General features: G+C 44.8%; 2 protein-coding genes and 1 non-coding gene across 9 annotated transcripts in view; all 3 read right to left on the bottom strand.

Moving 5' to 3' along the window:
- Window positions 1–889: 889 nt before the first annotated feature.
- Window positions 890–6521, bottom strand: Fmc1 (formation of mitochondrial complex V assembly factor 1 homolog). The gene is made up of 2 exons (XM_013158636.3): window positions 6261–6521; window positions 890–1185 (listed from the first exon to the last, which is right to left on the bottom strand). The coding sequence occupies exons 1-2, from the start codon at window positions 6396–6398 to the stop codon at window positions 982–984; spliced, it is 342 nt and encodes a 113-aa protein (XP_013014090.1). The 5' UTR covers window positions 6399–6521; the 3' UTR covers window positions 890–981.
- A 420-nt stretch (window positions 6522–6941) lies between these two features.
- Window positions 6942–7014, bottom strand: Trnar-ccu (transfer RNA arginine (anticodon CCU)). Its single transcript has one exon. It is a non-coding gene; the product is annotated as a tRNA-Arg (tRNA).
- A 5242-nt stretch (window positions 7015–12256) lies between these two features.
- Window positions 12257–19835, bottom strand: part of Ubn2 (ubinuclein 2) — a 116418-nt gene continuing 108839 nt past the window's right edge. For all 7 annotated transcript variants that reach the window (XR_010048074.1, XM_063250573.1, XM_063250572.1 and 4 more), the window contains one exon: window positions 12257–14386. Coding sequence is in view for 6 of the 7 variants with exons in the window: in XM_063250573.1 (XP_063106643.1) it covers window positions 14289–14386 (98 nt within the window). In the remaining variant the exon portion in view is untranslated. The remainder of the gene's footprint in view (window positions 14387–19835) is intronic.

Here is a 19835-nt window from a genome sequence, read left to right as displayed (position 1 = left end):
CCTGCTGGGATGACAGCCCAGCATATTTGTGTATTTTTATAAGGTATGAATGGGTACGAGTGTTCACTCTTTTCTTTGTTTACGTGAGTTATAGAAGTATTTGTACATATGCATGTATAATTGTTTGTATATGCACAGGAAACATGTGAAAAGATACCTGTATAGGGGATAGGATAGTGAAAGACAAGAAAAAAATTGGGCTTTTATGTTTACACTGCTTTAATTCCTTAAAACAATACTTTTATTATTTAATCTTCTTTATTTATTGTGATACTAGGGATTGAGCAGCTCCAGATTTTTTTTTTTTTTGTACCAGGAATTGAACTTAGGACCTTGCACTTGCCAGGTAGGCACTGTGCTGCTAAGCTATATCCCTGGCCCCCAGATCATTTTTTATTTTGAGACAGGTTCTTGTCTAATTGCCCAAGGTGGGATCAAATTTAAAACCCTCCTGCTTCAGCCTCCCAGAGTGCTGGGATTATAGGCATGTGCCACCATACCCTGTTCTATAAAGATATCAAAACTGGACATGGCAGCACATGACTGTAATTCTAGCACTCTGGGATGCAGAGACAGGAGGATCATTAGTTCAAGATCAGTCGGGTTACATAATGATTTCAGTTGGAATGACATGGCAAGACTCTTCCTCAAAAAACCCAAAAAACAAAAAAAGTAGATCAAGGATATCAATAAGCTCTAGGTAAGAAGTCCAGCAAACTCACTGACAGTTAAGATGAAACCTCTGTTTATTCCCCTAATCTCTCGGTCAGCAAGATGACAAAACAGAAACCCTAGGGAATAGGGGCTTAGCTCAGTTGCACAACTGCCTGCCTGACAAGCTCAAGGTTGTAAGTTTGATCCCCCCTACCAAAACAAAAAGACAGAACCCTAAACTTTAAAAAAAAATTTAATGTTAAATACATATTGGTAGAAATGATTAAGCTCTCCTCAGACAATGGCATCCAAAGCATCTCTCCAGGCTCATGGCTCCCAGCCCTTCCCTCCAGGCTGTCGGGGCAACTGGAGACCCACCAAGCCTGCGGACTCCTCCACTGACCGCTCGCCCTTGCCGTGAAACTCCTGGTGCAGGGCCAGGTGTGCTCGGACACTGCGCAGGAGGCACAAGTAGGCGGCTGCCTGGAAATGCAGTTCATGTTGGGCTCTGCACAGCTTCTCACTGGTGACCTGGGAAAGCAGCAAGGACACCCCGTCAGTGCCCTAGCCATAGACACGGGCCCACAAAGACTCACTCATTTATTTTGAAGAGGCATAAAGGGATTTATCAGGCAGAATTTTTAAAATATACATGCCAAGAAGTAAGAGTGTGTCCTCAAAAGACAGAGGCGTGTTATTTCCTGGAACTGGGCACATCTGTGCTACTTGTGAAGGGGTAGAAACCAAGGAAAAGGCCACTGACCCCGCAGCCGGGCATGGCACCATTCATAGGTATGAGCCTAGCTTTGTTTTTGATTTTAAGACGGACAATTGAAGCATTCTTTGTATTCTCTCAACCTGTTCCTTACTCTTCTCAATAAACCAATGTATGGCTCTGGAATAGAGAGGCATAAATGAACCCAGGAACACTAATACAGATCACCTTGGCTCACACTTCACCTGTGTCCTGGCAGTGGTAGTCTTAAAAGTAGTGTTTGGTTTTAACAGTCCCTGTTTGCTTTCTACCTGTATTTCTTCTATCCTGGCTCATCCACATACCTTTCCATAAACCTACTTATGAAAGGTGTGGCTTAGTGGCTACTCCAAACAGCGGTTGTAGCTGCATCAACTTATACACATTAATATTATTTTATTTATTTTGTACTGGGAATCAAACTCAGAACCTCACGCTTGCCAGAGAGATGCTTGTGCCACTGAGCTGTATCTCCAGCCCTATTGTATAGAAAATATAAACACGTGCATATTTCATTTATAAAGGTATCTAATCATTTATTAGGGAAGTTGACGTCTAGTTAATAAAAGAGTTTTATGTTTTAATGCTAGGGTTTGAACCCAACCCCCGTGCTTGCTAAGAGATATACTGAACTACAGCCTCAGTCTCAAATTGAGACTGACCTCCCAGAGTGCTAGAATTACAGTCATGTGCTGCCATGTCCAGTTTTGATCTCTTTATAGAACTGGGTGTGGTGGCACTTGCCTATAATCCCAGCACTCTGGGAGGATGAAGCAGGAGGGTTTTTGATTCCCACCTTGGGCAATTAGACAAGAACCTGTCTCAATTTTTACCTTTTCTCATGATACTTGGGACTGAACCCTAAGCCTTCACCCTACACTACATCCTCAGCTGTTTTTCAATCTTTAAATTTTGAGACAGGGTGTCAATAAACTGCTAAACTGCCCAGGCTGGGCTCCAATCTGCCACCCTCCAGGTTCAGTCTTCCAGAGTGCTAGGAGTGTAGGGGCGCACCACTATACCCAATTTTTGCTTTTGTTTTTTTGACATGGGGCTCTTGCTGTTACCTATGCTGGCACTTAACTCCTAGACCCATGGAATCCTCTTGCCTTCGGTTCTTGAGTAGCTAAGACAACAGAAGCACTGCATCTGGTCTAGGAAAGAGAATTTTTTGAGACAGGGTTTCTTTTTGTAGTTCAAGCTCGTGTTGAATTCCAAGTAATCCTCCTGCTTCAGGCTCCTGAGAGCTGGAGTTATAGGCATGCACCACTACATCCAGCTAAAGAGAATTTTTAGGGGCCGGGGATACAGCTCAGCAGCACAGCACCTGCCTGTCAAGTACAAGGTCATGAGTTTGATCCCCAGTACTCCCTCCCCTAATTTAAGAAGTATTTAATTAACTCTCTAAATTTTAATACTACATGTCCTCTAGTTTTGATACTTTTATATATATATATATATATATATATATATATATATATATATATTTTTTTTTTTAGCAAGGATTGAACTCACAACCTTGCGCTTGCCAGGCAGGCACCTATGTGCTGAGTTAATCCCCAACCTCAACACTTTCATTTACAATCAGAAAACTAAATCTCAATAGTTAATAGTAGAGATGAGAACATTAGCAGGTCACTTATCATTAATGTCACCTGAGAAGTATAACACAGAACTTTCTCCCCTTCCAATATTAAGGGGAAAGGTTAGGCATGGTGGCCTACCCCTCTTATTCTAGCATTCAGAAGGCTAAGGCAGGAGAATCCTTGTAAGTTTGAGACCATCCTGGGCAACACAGTGAGCTCAAGGCCAGCCTGAACTACATAGCTAGACTTTGTTTTAAAAAAATAAATAGAATTGGGCTGGGGATTTAGCTCAGCGGCATTAGTACCGCCTTGCAAGCAGGCGGTCGTGAGTTCGATCTCCGGTACCGATTAAAATTAAGAGTGATTTATTTTGTTTCTGACTTGGTTAATGTGGCATATACCTTTCATTTCAAAATTTAAAAATTTCTGTGGTACTGGGAATAGAACCCAGGACTTTATCAATAGCTCTCCCAAGAAGCTTATTTTATCTGAAAAATAATACTTTTATCCTCAATAACAAAATGGGGAAAAAGTGAAGGTTTTATATATAAAATAATATGCATATTCATATTACTTAAATTTGCTCTCAACAATTTATTCCTCTGAAAAGTTTGCATCCTAACAATTTATTAAAAAACTGGACATCAGATCCATTCCAAAGCCCCTGATGATGAAATCTTGATTTGCTTTCATCACATTTAGCTTTGAGATTAACTGTGATACACTGTGCTTTACTTAAATAGTTTTGAGTGCAGAGGTTGTTAGAAGGGGGTCTAGAAGCAATGGGGGTATACGCGTATGTAGAGGCAGGGGTCTGTGGATGACAAATTAGCTAAGCCTGAGTAGGAGCTAAAAACAAAGTCTACTAGAGGGATTCCCCTGGGAAGCAGATCAAAGACAGGAGTAGAGGAAGAAGCAGGAAGAGAAGGAAGGAGAGAAGAAGCAGAAAAAGAAAGAAGGAAGAAGGAAGGAGGAGGAAGGAGGAGGAGGAAAGACAGATAAAGAAATGGCCTTGGGACTTGCACCAAGAGACCAGAGAAAGAGCTACCAGGTGGGACAGAGAGAAGCCATGTGCGCAATTGACGAGCGGCCTCCACCTCCCAGAAAACACAGGGGAAACGGAGAGCGGGGCTAACTGTATTAAAGAAGGATGTACTCACACCTGTGCACCAACATCTACACTATACACATGTGTTCACACTAATCACTGCATCACTCCCTCTAGGGTCATTGCAGTGTACAACAGATACCCACACAGGCACCTACTAACTCAAAGCTAACCAAAAACAAGGCACCCACCCCAAAGATAAGGCCTTGGGAGGCAGGGCAAGGACAAGCAGACAGACAGAAACAAGCTGCACATAGACCAGTGGAAGAAATCAAATTAGGCCAAAGTGTAGCAAGCCAATTCCGTTAAGGCATGTTCTAGGTGGTGGGGTTTCCTTACATCCCTATAAAAGCAGCTGAGAACAAAGAACTAGCTATCTTCTCCTTTCCCTTCCTTTTTACAAATAGATTTAACTTTGTTCCTCTAATTTTTTATTGGAAATGAGTTAGCATCCCAATCCCCATGGGCTCTGAAAGCAGAAGAGTGGTGCTCCCCCCCCACATGATATGTCAGTTCTGACTTTGTGAGGAAGTGTTAGGAACAGTGGGGATCTGTGCATGAACCAGAGACATGAATTAGTCCCATTGTCTTTTTTGTTTGAATGAGTTAGAATACAAAAACTATAATATGTGCTTTCATATGTGAAGTTGGCCCTTATTAGCTGCTCTAAAAAGTTGCTTAAGACAGGACCCAGTTGCACTTTTTCCCAATTGCATTTTATTCTTCAGAGTTAGACCAAGTTCCTGGCGAAGTCTGTAACACTGTGACCTTTTAAAAACTAAATGAATTTGAATTCTACACTCTAAGACATGGCCACAACTTCTCCCAAGTCAAACCCTAACTGTGAACACAGCAATGAAGTACACAGACTTATTTTGGCATCAAATAACCTAAATTCCAGTTGTTCTGTTGTTTTCTTCTTTAAACAGGATTTCCCTCTGCTGCTAGTTTGCACCAGCTGGGCCAGAAATTGCCACAGCCTCTCAAAATGCTGATATTACAAAGATTCCTGCACTAGTCTTACAGGTAACTACCTCCTTATCCTAGAGCCTCAGCTGCCGCATTTCAAAATTGAAACTCTTACCAGTGCGGTGGGGCACATCTGTAATCCCAGCACTGGGGAGACCGAGGCAGGTAGATGGTTGCCAGTTCAAGGTCAAGCTGGGCTACATAGTGAGTTCAAGGCCATCCTGAACTACATAGTGAGACTCTATATTTAAAAAAAAAAAAAAATCCAGGGGTTGGGGATTTAGCTCAGCGGCATAAGCGCCTGCCTTGCAAGCGTGCATTTGTGAGTTCCATCCCCGGTACCAAAATATATAAATAATAAATGAAAACTCTTCCACTTGCCTAGGCAGGCCTGCGATATACTCGTATTTATCTGCCACAGAAGTAAAAATCCTATTTAGTATCACAGCAAGCTAATATGTTAAGTGATACAAGCCTCTGACAGTGCTAAGAACTATAACATAAGTAAATGTTCCTATTCTTCAAGAAGCTTTCAACATCCATTTACCTCGTTACACTCTCCCGCCTCAAATGCTGCTTCTCAGATTACTTCTAGGGCAAGCAACAATAACCCTTCAACATTTTTGTGTCTGCGCAACACAGACATATTTGGCAGTAATAGAAATGGAGCCCAGAGTCTGAGCATTCTAGGCAGAGTCTGAGCATTCTAGGCAAACGCTGTAACCCAGAGCTTCACCGCACTTCCCCTCCTGCCTTTCAAAAAAAAAAAAAAAAAATGTGTTTTGTTTCAACACCAGGTTTCGCTAAGGTGCTCAGAGACTGTCCTCTAATTTCCAATCTTCCTGCCTCAGCCTCCCGAGTAGCCGGGATTTCAAGGCCCACGCCCCTTCCGTTTCCCTCGGACTCACTTCCCTTGAAGGCCCCGCCTCTCAACAACAACTAGCCAATGAAACGCTCCAAGGCGCCCCCCGCACCCCTCCCCAGCCAAAGCAAGTCCCCAGGGCCATGCTGCCGCCTGTCCTTCATTAGTCCCGGTCCTTGGCCGGAGCTTGATTCACAGTTCCGGCGGTGGGGGCCGGCTCGGTAAAGGGTAGGCCTCCGACGCTGCCCCAGGATTCTGCTCTTTGCCCCACCCAGCCCCCTGTTCCTCCCCTCCGGGAATGCGGCGCTCCTAGGGAGCCTTCCGTACCCGATGAGCACGGAAAGCCTTCATGAGGTACCGATAGGCCGGGGTGTCGCGATAGGGTCGCCCGGTGGCCGCGTTCAGGTAGCGCAACTCCCGCAGAAGACCTCGCAAGGTGCGCGCCGGGGACCCTAAAACCGCCATTTTCCTCTTCCGGAGCCTGGCGCCTCGAGGCGCCCGCGCCTCTAACGCCCTCTGTCTTCACCAGACGCGTCCTAGTGCGATCGGACCCAGGTTCCTGACTCCCCCTCCATTGGCCAGGAGCGGGATGCGCACTTCCTGAATTGGCGCAGCCTCAGGAATCGAACGCCGAGCGCGCCCCGATAAGGGAAGTAGAGGAAAGCCGAGTGTAGCCAGGGGCGCAAAGAAGTACGGGAGATCCAAGACGCCGTTACTGTCTAGTCGAGAGACACGGGCCTGCGGAAATCGCCGTGATTCGGTAATCACGCTGCGAAGATAGTTTAAAACTACTTCTAGAAAGGCTGCCAAAATCTAACACATTGACCGACTTTCCAAACCCTGGTGGACCCGGCGGCTGGGAGGAAACAAGAGGGTTCTGGTTCGCGCAGACGGCAGCCCGACATATAGTAAAACCACAATGCACTCTTCTCGTTTAAAAAAGTAAAGTAGGTGACACTAGGGTACAACGGTTTACGAAAGAAACTTTTTAGAGTTAAAAAATACTGCCACCCCAGATGGGACTCGAACCCACAATCCCTGGCTTAGGAGGCCAATGCCTTATCCATTAGGCCACTGGGGCTTCTGCAAGTGATCTGCTCAAGTAACATATTCAGCTTTTTCTTCCTGGTGCGTCATCGGCTTTTAAGCTTTTTATCCTATCCTAGGAAACCACACCTAACACCGGTACGACGAGCAGGCATGCTGGGAGTCGTAGTTTAGAATTCGAAAGCCCGTGTTCCAGCACTGAGCGCTTTTATTCTGCGAATGGGATCGCTGTACCGGACGCTGAGCGAGGGCATTCACGCCTTTTCGTGCGCCTGTGCCATAGCCCCGAGGCGCGTGCGCGGTGTCGCGGAGCCACGAAGTGGACAGGCCCTCGAGAGTTATCCTCTGAGTTTCTGTTCGATGAGGTTTTTTTTCTGGAAACAGCCTGGCCTTTTCCGGTGTGGTGACCTTCCCGGCTTAGTTTCGCTCCCACCGGCCAATAGGTGGCGTTGTCAGCGATTAGTTTCTGTTTCCGGTGGAAGCGCAGAGGCGGTTTCCGCGGAGTCCGAGGTCTCAGAAGCGCACGCTTTGCGCACGATCGGCGGGTTAGCTATGAACTTGGGACTACAGGGAACTGTAATTAATTCATTAGGAATTAGACTGAATTCATTTTGTGGTTCTTTACCTTATTGCATATGTGAACAAAAGTGATTTGTTCGCCTCAGCAAACCTCTCCCTTTGCTTACATTCTCTCAGTGATCTCATTGCCCTAAGGTGAGATTCCACCAACTTGACATAGTGGATCCGCGAAAATTGACCTTCCCTTCTTTTTTGAGATAGGGTCTTGCTGTGTAGCGCAGACTGGCTTTAAACTCCAAGTGATCCTCCTCCCTCAGCCTTGCAAAGTGCTGGGATTACAGGCAGGTGCCACCCTGCTTTGTTTGACCCTTTATCCCTCATCGTTTATTTCTTGTCATTTTCTGCCCCATACCCCCCAAAAATCTCTTTATTCCCCACCATAGCATGGTTGTTACTCTACTTACAATGTCACCGTTTGTGTTAATGTCCCCGTTTTCTCTCTGCACTTTGACTTGTTTCAGAAGTCCAGGTTAAGTGTTGTTCTAGTCCCTGTGGACAGTGTGACAAGGCTAAAATGACTAAGCTCATCTCTTCTGGTCACTTCCTTCCCTGTATTTACTCTGCACACACAGCTCATCGTCCCCAACTGTTTTCTGTTTCCTTATCTTACTGGGATTCTACTCATAACCAGAGTCTGTTCTTCAATTGACTCCCCAGAAAGACAATCAGGACAAATGACTCTGAGGCCCTGTGACAACCTGACATAAACTACTGCGCAGGAAAAAGAAATACCAGTAGAACATGAATGGAGGCCTGGTGATGGGAGGTCACCTGCCTACTGCCTGGAAGCAAATGCTTACCTGATTGTTGAGAGACTAAATTTTCATGAAAAAAAAAAAAAAAAAAAAAAAAAACTGGAAACTCTGAGGAGGAGGAGGCTTGGGGAGAATGTTGGTTTTTTTTTTTTTTTTTTTTTTTTTTTCTTGTTCTGTTTTGTTTTGAGGAAGGGAATCACTATGTAATTGAGCCTGAACTCATTATGTAGCCCAGGCTAAGCCTGAACTCACAATGATCCTGGGAGCCTCAGCCTCCCAGGTGTCAGGCTTACAAGTGTGTGCCACTATACCTGACTCTTTAATTCTAAGCATAATCCTCAGCCTTACCCTAATGCTAGTTATATCCCTAGTAATAGATCTGGACATAATCCCAATTCTAAACCTAACCCTGACTCTAGCCTTAGCCCTAATTTTACTTCAAGCATTAACCCCAGCCCAAACTCTCACCCTGAATTTAACCCTAAACCTAGCCCTGGTCTTACCCTAACCTGAACTTTAACCCCACCCCAAAACCTGGCCCAACCCTAACATTATCACTTTCCATAGGCCAACACACCTAGCCCTAAATCTCAGCCTATACCTATCACCCTTGCCATAACCCTCACCCTAAACACTAACCAAAACACTAAGCCTAACTCTACTCTTAGACCTAGATCTAGTCCTAGCAGTAACCTAAAGCATAGCACTACCCCTAACCTTAAGACTAACCCTAGTTTTTGTTTTGACCATAAACCTAACTGTATCCTGAACACTAACAGTAGACCCATCCCTAGACCTATCCCTAACCTTAAGGCTGGAGCTAGGGCTAGGGTGAGAGTTAGGCTTAGTGTTAGGGTTCCACTATGTTTAGGTTTAGGGGTGGACTAGAACTGGGTGTAGGGCTAGGGTTAGGGTTAGAGTATAAACTCAAAACACTACATCAAAAATCAAGCTGGGTGGAATGGTACACAACTGTAGTCCCAGTATGTAGGTGGATGAAGTAGTAACAACCCCATTGCTAATTTGAGGTCAGCCTGGGGTACAGAGTAGGTTCAAGGTGTAATTGAACTACATAGTGAAATCTTTTTTTTTTTTTAATTTTTTTGTCTTTTTCCTTTTTATCGGTACTGGGGATCGAACTCACGACTGCCTGCTTCCAAGGCAGGCGCTTATGCCACTGAGCTCAACCTCCAGCCCCAACATAATGAAATCTTGTGTCAAGTAAATAAATAACCTCATTGTTGCTGGGTACATATGTGGTTCCAGTTTGGCCACAATTTCTGAGATGTTTTCAGATAAATTGTGAATTCAGATTTTTAAAAATCAAATGTTTTACATTTAATTGCTAACAATTTGGATTTTTACTCATAAAGGTTGCAACACTTCCATGTCTTAGCCATATTACAAATTGCACAATTATGAAGCTAGTATTTGGCCCTGGGTCATATAACTCCGAACCTTATTAAAGTTTTTAAAAACTAACTGGGCTTGGTGGCCCAAGTCTGTGAACACAAGCCTCAGGAGGCTGAAGCAGGAGGATCCCCCATAAGTTCAAGGCTAACTTGGGTTACATAGCTAGATCCTGTTTTGAAAAACCAACAAGAAAAAGTGTTTATAGCAGGAAAGACATTTTATTAAAAGCATGCTTTCCACTTAAGAGACTGATGTAGGAGGATCGTTGCAAGTTGCAGGCCAGCCTAAACTGCATAGCTAGACCCTATCTCAAAAAGACAAAAAGATAAGGGCTGGAGATTTAACTCAGTGGCATAAGCGCCTGCCTTGCAAGCAGGCAGTTGTGAGTTCGATCCCTGGTACTGATAAAAAAGATAAAAGGATGCTGGGTGCCCCACAGAATTCTCTAGAAGAGTGCGTGACCAGGTTTGGCAATTATACATGTTGAGAGCCTTACCCAGAATCCTTTGCAGATCTGGTCCCCAGATGCAGTTACCACAGCATGTAGGGCTGATACAGTGCCACTGCCAGCGATCAAACTGCCACTCAGGACCCTGGCATGAACCAGCTGCTCTCTGCTCCATCCGTGCTCATGAGTGTCTTAGTTACTTTTCTCACTACTGAGACAAAATACCCAACACCCAAAATTAAAGGAGAAAGGGTTATTTAGGTCACAGTTTGTAGAGGTTTCAGTTCATCATCAGCTGGTTCCACGGCAGGGTGGCATGGCAGACAAGACTCACAGAAGAGAAACAATTCATAGCAGGCAAAAGGAAGCAAGAGGCAAATACAAGGCTCTTCCTGTCCTGGGTATTATATCCAGGCTACTGAGATTAAGGCAGTGCCAATCCAGTCAGTGGACTGATTTAGTAATCACCCACCCTTAATCCCATCATGCTTGATCCTAGCATTGCACCATAACTCAATCCCAGTGTCACACACTCCAAATCCAGCTACCTTTGAAAAAGCCCCACCATGACCACATGAGGCTTTGGGGGTGAAGCAGGAGGGGCAGCAGTCCTGGAGCTATGGCTACCAGGATGGGTTGTTAGAGACTAGCTTCAGAGTGAGCAGAGCATCCAGGAGGAACCAAACCCAGTGTTATCTACCACCATCCACCCACCCCACCACCATCTGCTCCAGGAGCCTCTAAATCCTGTCCCAGACCTCAGTGCACCCTGCCAGGCTCCAGCATTGTTCAGGGGAGGTGACTGCAAGACCCATCGTACTCAGTGACCGTCCCGACTGCCAAGGGAAAGGGTGGAAGGTATTCCTTTCACAACCTGTTTGACAGGCATGAGGGCAAGTCTTTAGAGGCTCTGGGAGAACATCTAGACACAACCATGACAGTTGGTGGAAGTAAGCCATTAACTGCAAGTCACATTTGGGGTAGGGTATTCCGAATGTCCTGGTCTGGGTCAGAGGCTTCAGGGCAGCCAGAAAGGTGAAAATCTATCATGCTATGAATTTTATTGAGCACCTCATGTGACTCAGGCCCTTGTCCTGATGCTAGGGAGATAAAAACCAGAATACTAGTTTAAGCTGCCTAGACTCTTGGGGCTTCCATTCCAGAGCAAGGAGCCAGTTAACAATCCTGTAGTGAACAGAACACAGCCTGGTAAACATTGGTTTTTGCTAGGGAGAAAAAGAGCAAAGCCAAGGTTGGACTGGCCTGAGATGCTTTGTGAGCCATGAAATGCCCCTATTTTATTGACTGATTGATACAGGGTCTTGCTATGTATCCCAGACGGGTCTTGAAATCATAGTGACCCTCCTGCCTCAGCCTCTCAAGTCCTGGGATGATAGACATGCACCACCAGACCTAGCAGGCAGCACCTATATTTTAGACTAGAGAAACTGCCCACCTCCACCCCCAGCCATACGATGAGGCAACACAAATGCTGTCCTCTGACTCTGGGGGTGAAAAGTGTTCCAGGCCTGTGCTAAGCCCAGGGAAACGGAATCAGATAAACTCCCAGGCCCCATCTTTGGCAGTGACTGCCACCCGGCCGTGCTTGCAGGCCTCTAGGCCTCCAGGAAAGCACTGGAACTAATGACACAGGGCATAGCCAGACCTCCTAGCAGCAGCACAATACACATGGTATTTGAAAGCAGGAATTCCAGGGGCTGGGGATTTAGCTCAACGGCATAAGTGCCTGCCTTCAACCAGGCAGTCATGAGTTCATTCCCTGGTACCAATAAAAAAGAAAAAGACAAAAAAATTTAAAAAAAAAGAGAAAGCAGGAATTCCTTGGCTTTCTGATGGTACATCTTCATCAGTGAAAATCTCTTACTCCCCCTCTAGATCTTTGTATTTATTTTTAAATTTTATGCATGTACTCCTGAACCAATAAAGCATGCACAAAATAGAAATAAAGAGTATTTTTAAAAGGAAACAATAAGCTGGGCATGGTGTAATCCCAGCACTCAGAAGGCTGAGGCAGGAGGATGACAGTCTCCAAAAGAGAGAAAAAATACAATGAAACAACATTTGAAAATATTTTTTCTTTATTAACAGTAAAAATGTTCTAATTTCAGTAAAGAAAGACTATTGAAAACAGTGTAATTCAGTAAGTTTTAGTATTTTGTAAAATCCTCATTTCCACATTCACAGGCAAAGAAATAGTGATAAACATTTAGTGATAAACAAACATTTTCAAATTTCTGTCTCTGTAGCATGAGTTTAAGATGGTGGTTCATGTCTTGGTTATAGCTAATAGAAAGAAAAAAGCTGACTTTAACCTGGCAGTGCCTCCAGAACAGGAGCTAGGCAGCTGCAAGGACAGGCAAGTTCAGAGGTGGCCACCGGAGGAGACGATGGCTTGGTGTTATTGGTGTCATCACAAGGTTTCAGGGCAGGGGCTGGCAGCTGTAAAACCCTGGCTTGGGGCAGAGATGGGGCCACCGATCCCACAAGGCTACTGTCAGACTTAGGCCCATGGCCTCATCCTGCCCACTTTCTCTTCCCGCCCAGTGGACCCAGTCAGGCTGGACCCAGAAGGCCAGGACTTGGGGGATGGAGCGCTGGCTTCTCATCCCTGCAGTGCAGATGGGAGGAGGGGGGAGGACCAGCTGTCTTCCCTTGTCTCCAAGGACAGGGCAGCAGACAATGCAGGGCTGTCCTGTCAAGGAAGACCAGCGGTTCATTTTCCCCTTGACAAAGCTTGTTCTGTATAGGAGGACTCCATGGTACTTCCTGTTACATGATCCTTCTGCCACTTAACGGTCTTACTCTTAAACCAACTCCATTGTAACATGAAGCAGCACAGAAATTATACAACACTGTGATGCTTGGAAGAAAGCTCAGAAGAAAGTGTGGCTGCTAACAAGCTGGACTTACTGGCTGTAGAGATAAGCAAGGCCTCCTTACCATCACCTCCAGGTGACTTCTCCTCCTGCAGGAAGATGAAGGTAGTCCACACAGCTTTTCCAAGAAAGGGCATGACAATCTTCTTTGGTTTGAAAACAGTCCAGTCTGGTAGGGTGTGGTGGCACACACCTATAATCCCAAAATTTGGGAGGCTGAGGCAGGAGGATTGCCACAGGTTTTAGGCCAGCTTGGGCTACACAGTGAGTTCAAGACCAGCCTGAACTATAGTTAGACCTGGTCTCAAAAAAACAAAATCCCCAAACAAACAGCCCTGTTTGTATACCAGGAAAACTCCAAACTTCATCCAGTGAAACTTTCTGCTGCGTTGGCTCAGGCTGCAAGTTGAAAATTGAGCTGTGCAGCTTACAGCACAGGAAACAGTCACTCTGATCTGCTTCCATCCTCAGATGCAGTTTTTGTTCTGTTTTGCAGTTCTGGGAATGGAGCTCAGGGCCTTAGCATGAAGCTGCCTCCCAGTCCTTTAAAATTTTTATTCTAAAATAGCTTCTTGCTAAGTCATTCAGTTCCCCAGGCTTGGCTTGAATTTGCAGTCCTCCTGCATCAGCCTCCAGAGAACAGGCTTACAGATGTGTGCCACTCCCTCCTCGGCCAACTTTTGTTGAACAAGGGAAGGTACAAACAGAAAGCACCTTTGTCCCATCCCCGCCTCACATTCCTATGAATCAGCAGTCCCAGTAAGGTTCTTTCTTGGGTTGGGTGAAATGTATCCCTCTTCCAGTCTCGCTTAGGGAGCACAAAGGTTAGTAAGAGTTTCAGGATTTTTATCATTATTTTTAGAAGTCCCTTTTTTAGGGATCAGCAAGTCTCATCCAGTGTCACAGCAGCACTTCAAGTTGTGATTTATCTAGAAGTTCTCCTGGGCCTAGGCATTGACCCGCGGGAGAAGCATGGCAATCTTGTTTCCGGCAGCCTGGCTGGCTTGGGAAGCAGGGAAGGGGTGCGGTGTGGAGGCGGGTCCTGCGTGCCCTCCTTTTCCTGTGCAGCTGGTTCCCTCTCCCCATGGGCTCCGGCCCCAGGACCCCAGGACCGCCAGCCCGCGGGCCCATCCATCCCTGACTGCTCCTGCAGGGCCAGGAGCCGGGCCTTGTCCAGCAGCAGCCTCTGTCTGGTCCTCCCGGCGGGGAGCTGCGGTCAGGCTGTGCACAGGTCGTCCAGGCTTCCTCCCTGCAGACTGTGGAAGAAGTGGGCCCCTACTGTTTCGTCCTCAGCCTTTGGGGTCTCTGGTGGAACTGACACAGAAAGAGGCTGTTTTAGTAAACAGCGAAAGCAGCGAGCTTCCTTTCCCTTCCTTAGGGGACACTTGTTCCTGTGCTAAGAGACTGAAGGCCCTGGCCGCAGGACAGTGTCCCTGGGACCCAGGCTGTGCTGCCTGGTTAAATTCGAACTTAATAGCTATGTTATGTGGTATTGTGACTTATTCTGTGGAACGAAGGACTCAGTCCAGGCCCTCATAGAGCTCTGTCCACAGTCCTTTTTATTTTGAGGTGGGGTCTCTCCAACTTGCTAAATTGCCGAGTTGTATCCTCTAATTTGTAATTCTGTCTCGGCCTCTCAGAGTGCTGGGATTTCAAATCCCACAAACCCCGGCTACGGTGACTAAGTTTTATTTTACTTTTACTTGCTGTGCCACTCAGGCTGGCCTTGATCTCATCATGCAGCCCAAGCTGGCCTCAAACTTGCAGTGATGCTCTGATGCCTCCTGCCTCTGCCTCCTGAGAGTACAGATGAGCTCCACAGCCGTGTACAAGTGTGTTAGAATTACAGGTATGTGCCACCATTCCCAGTCATTACTTTTTTTTTCTTGGTCTTTTTGAGACAGACTTTCACTGTGCAGTTCAGGCTGGTCTTGAACTCACTGTGTGAGCCAGGCTGACCTGAGTAATCTACCTGCCTCAGCCTCCCAAATTCTGGAATTACAGGCATGCACCACACCTTGCTGGGACCTTTACTTTTAAACATATTTAAATATTGGGACAAGGTCTTGCTATGGAGGCAGACTGGCCCTGAATTTACAGCAATCCTGCCTCCCAAGTGCTGGGATTACAGCATGCACCAGCATGCCTGGCATATTGTTCTATGATGTGACTAGTTTTATATGAAATGTTTGTTTCTGACATTTTAGACAGTGAGATGGGCAGAGGAATCTGTTAGTATGAAACCACTTAAGGTGTTGGCTTGAACTTGAAGGAACACATGCCAGCACTGTCCTAGTGCAGGGCTGTACCTCGGGCATCAGATCACAGATCCTTCAGTAACCCGGGAGCCCCAGGATTAACCCTGCTGCTGGGAATGAATGAAAAACAATGAGCAAAATCATCTCTTACTCTGTCAGGAAGAGACTTTTCCTTACCAGTTATAGGTCTGGGTGGGGGAGAGGGTGGGATCCTTGTGCAGGAACCCTCACCTCCCAGCCCTGTCCACTCCTATGCATGTGGGGTTGAAACTCGCTCGTTATTACTGTGGCCTGGAAGTTTTCCAGGAAGTAGTCTTGGGTTGTTAGCTAGGAGCCGGGAAGAAGCAAACTCTTAAAAAAACACACTTTAAACTGAAAGTGGTGGTGCATGTCTAAAATCCCAGCACACAGGAGGCTGAGGCAAGACAATCAGTGGGAATTCAAGGCTAGCCTGAACTACACAGTGAGACCCTGCCTCAAAAAAAAAAAGATAAAACAACAACAACAAAATTCCTGCCACAACACGTAAAACTAAAACCAGGCCTGAAAGGATGCTCACAGCTAAAGCTCTGAGGTGCAGGGAGGGGCATGTAGAATAAATCAGAAGCCACACACTAAGATCTGCCCTGACCCCTGGCCGTCAGGTGGTAACATCAGACCATGGCTGCTCTGGGTCTGGTTTGGTGCTGGGGTCCCGCCCAGGGAAAGCTGCTACTGCTCCTAGCCCACTCTCCTGCCTTCACCCCTGTGGACACCAGCAGCTAGGAGCTAAGCCCAGGGAGAGGCATGGGTTAACATAGGAGGGGCCTCAGGAGTGCAAGCACACTAACAAGCAAAGGAACTCACTACACAGGACAAGCCAGGAAGGACTGAGCAGATGCAAATCTAAAGGAAGCACAGGGTGCTCCTTGGGGAGCAAAAGGCGGGGTTAGAACAGGCAGTTTCCAGGAACAGGCAGTCACAGAACCGGGAAAATGCTAGGTAGAGAACTGGGAAGAACTGACAAACCCAGCAGAGAGGATAAAACCCCACAGTTGGTGCTGAAAAGGGAGCCTTGATGTACATCAGCTGACGGGAGATCTGCAAATGGGGATTTGGGAAACTGGGAGATGGAAACATGAGGGAACATTTAAGAGATACATGGGAGCTGGGGATTTAGCTCAACAGTATAAGCACCTGCCTTGCAAGAAGGCAGTCATGAGTTCAATCCCTGGTACCGATAAAAAGGAAAAAGACAAAAAAAAAAAAAAAAAAAAAAAAAGAGAGAGAGAGAGTACATGGATTAGAAGACCAATGTTTGTAAAATATGAGTTCTAGAGAGGAAACTGTATGTAGGAAGGAAAATAATTGTACCTAATCTGTTCAGTTTAACAATTTAGCAAGATTAAACATTAAAATATAGGGTGGCATATACCTGTAATCCCAGATCTCAGGAGGCTGAGGCAGGAGGGTTAACAGGAGTTTGAGGCTAGGCCTGTGCTACACACTGAGTCCAAGGCCAAAGGGAACTACATAGCGAGACCCCGTCTCAGTAAAAAGGAGGACTTAGTATGAAAGCCTTGGGTTCAATCCCCAACCCAAAAAAAAAAAAAAAAAAAAAAAAAAAAAGCCAGGAGTATGGGTGTGCGTTACACTCCCAGCACTCAGAAGCTGAACCACCAGGATTCCAAGTTCCAGCCCAGTCTAGGAAATTTAGTAATATTCCATTTTAAAATAAAAAGGTCTGGGAATGTAGTTCAGTGCAAAGGCCCTAATTTCAATTCCCAGTAGTGAAAAATAAAATCACTATAATTAGGGTTTTCTTTTATCTATTCCACTGGTACTCAATGAGGCTTCTGAAATCTTATCACTTAAAAACATTTATTTATTGTAGTGCTGGGTATAGAATTTAGGACTTTTGCACTAAGCTACATCACCAGCCCCCTACTTTTCCATTTGGAGACAAGATCATACTAAATTGCCCAGACTTAGCTGGGCTTGAGTTTGGAATCCTCCTGCCTTATCGCCCAAAGTGCTGAGATTACAGGCATGTTCACATCTAGTTTATGTTGAAATACAAGAATATCCAACACAGGGGCTGGGGATTTAGCTCAGCGGCATAAGCGCCTGCCTTGCAAGCAGGCAGTCATGAGTTCGATCCCCGGTACTGATAAAAATGAAAAAGACAAAACAGAAAATGAAAAAAAAAAAAAAAAAAAAAGAATATCCAAGACAAACAAAAAACAAGAATTAGATTGACCTTAGTCTTTCCAACAGAGATGTTGGAGGGGGCCAACAATATAGCTCAGCCGCACAGTGCCTGCCTCCTAAATGCAAGATCTTGAGTTCAATTCCCAATACTAATCCCCCACTCCTGCCAAAAAAAGAAAAAAGCCAAAAAAAAAAAAAAAAAAAAAAATCAGAGACACTGGAGGAAAAAAAAAAAAAAAAAGAAATGAGTTATACTTGTGAGGCAGAAAAACAACAAACTGTATCCAGCTAACTTTTAAATAAGAGCAACAAAATGAGACTTTAAAGCTGGGTCAGGTGGTCTACCTCTGTAAAACCAAGCACTCAGGAGCCGAGGCAGGAGGATCAACACAAATTCAAGAGCAGTCTAAATTACATAGCGAGACTTTATCTCAAAAAAAAAAAAAAAAAAAAAAGACAGATACACAGGCCTTTGAAAGTTTATAACACAAAAAACTTCACTAAAAACTCTCCTGGAGCCAGAGATTTAGCTCAGCAGCATAAGTGCCTGCCTGGCAAGCATAACGTGGTGAACCCAGGACCCTGGTAGCAAAAAAAGAAAAAAAAAAAAAAAAACACTTCTCCTGGAATAATTTTATATTAATAAGCTTGAAATAGTCCAATATACTTAATGTATAAGTACTTAATAAATACATGAGAACACTAGTAATTAGAAAACTGCAAATCAAAAGGATGAGATACTACTTTATATCGATAAGGATAGGATAGATATATATTCTAATTTTATTTTTTGGATATAATTTAAAAAATGGAAAGTAAGTGCTACTGAGGGTGTGGAGAAACTAGAACTCATATGACGCTGATGGGGATGGAAAATACTTTAGCTCCTGTGAGAAAAGCATTTGGTGGTTTCTTAAAATATCAAACATAGTTACCTGAAGGCCAGCTATTCCTCTGCCAGGAACATATATCTAAGATAACTGAAAACATGTATCTACACAAAAGCTTGTCCACGAATGTCAACAGCATCAGTCACAAAGGAAGAAACAGCTGAACTATCAGTTGATGAACTGGCAACTGAATTGTGGTACAGTCATACATCAGAATATTATTTGGGGTATAGATATCTAAGGTATCAAATTTAATCTTAGGACAGACACAGCATAAAAAAAATGAGGGACATTTTACTGGTGAAGAGAATATTATTACTGGCTCACCTGTAATCCTAGCACTCTGGGAGACTCAGGCCGCACTGTCAGTTCAAGCTCAGCCTAGTAAACTCTGTGATTTAGTGAGACCCTGTCTCAAAATTTAAAATTAAAAAGGGGACTAGAATAGTTCAGTACAAAGATTCTGTGTTCAATTTCCTGTACTGAAGGAAAAAAAGGATATTATAGCAAAAAGATAAGTGTAATGAATTTAATGTATTCAGTAACAGTTTTTTTTTTTTTTTTTTTTGGTACTGGGAATTGAACTCAGGATCTTGCACTTGACAGGCAGGTACGTTGTGCCATTGAGCTAGATCCCTGGCCAGTAACGTATTTCCCTGCATACACAGTAGGGATTGCACTCAGAGTCCTCACACTGAGCTGCATCCCAAGGCATTTTCTTTTTTTTTTAGTTTTGAGACTAAGGTTTTTGTTTGTTTCAAGACAAGGTCTTGCTATGTAGTCCAGGCTGGCCTTAAACTCACTATGTGGCCCAAGCTGGCCTTGAACTTGTGATGACCCTCCTGTCGCAATTTCATGAGTGCTAGGATTGCATATGTGCACTACCACACCTGGCATGGTCTCACTAAATGGTTCAAGTGGGACTTGAATTTGCATTCCTCCTGCCTCAGCCTCCCAGACTGTTGGAATTACAGATATGTACCACTGTGCCTGACCCAATAACTTTCTTTAAAAAAAATGAGTATGGGGCCTGGGGATTTAGCTCAGCGGCATAAGTGCCCGCCTTACAAGCAGGCAGTCGTGAGTTCGATCCCTGGTACCGATAAAAAGGAAAAAGACAAAAAAAAAAAAAATGAGTATGAGGAATGGGAAAATGAATAAGAGGGAGAGAGAAGATGCATATTAACAAACAGAGAATGAAAGGGAATAAACACAAATAAAAGATATATAAATACATATCTATATTTTCTGGGGCCTGGGGATTTAGCTCAGTGGTGCAGTGCCTGCCTGGCAAGCATGAGGTCCTGAGTTCAACTCTTGATAACTCTCTCATTTAAAAAAAGAAATTTTCTGCAAATATTGATTGTACATAGTTATTATGGAGCAAGCACCTGAACTAATTCAATTCATGCATATGATGAGCAT

This window comes from Cavia porcellus, unplaced genomic scaffold, assembly GCF_034190915.1.
Source record: "Cavia porcellus strain 051 isolate PalLab524CR breed Dunkin Hartley unplaced genomic scaffold, mCavPor4.1 scaffold_6, whole genome shotgun sequence".
NCBI classification, from domain to species: domain Eukaryota; kingdom Metazoa; phylum Chordata; class Mammalia; order Rodentia; family Caviidae; genus Cavia; species Cavia porcellus.
This window is presented reverse-complemented; position numbering and strand designations above follow the sequence as displayed.

Excerpts from the sequence above, each read along its gene's own strand:
- Fmc1 (XM_013158636.3), bottom strand. The coding sequence starts at position 6,398 with ATGGCGGTTTTAGGGTCCCCGGCGCGCACCTTGCGAGGTCTTCTGCGG. Across the intron at positions 1,186-6,260 it reads AGGCTTTCCGTGCTCATCGG|GTCACCAGTGAGAAGCTGTG; the intron begins GTACGGAAGGCT and ends CTGCTTTCCCAG.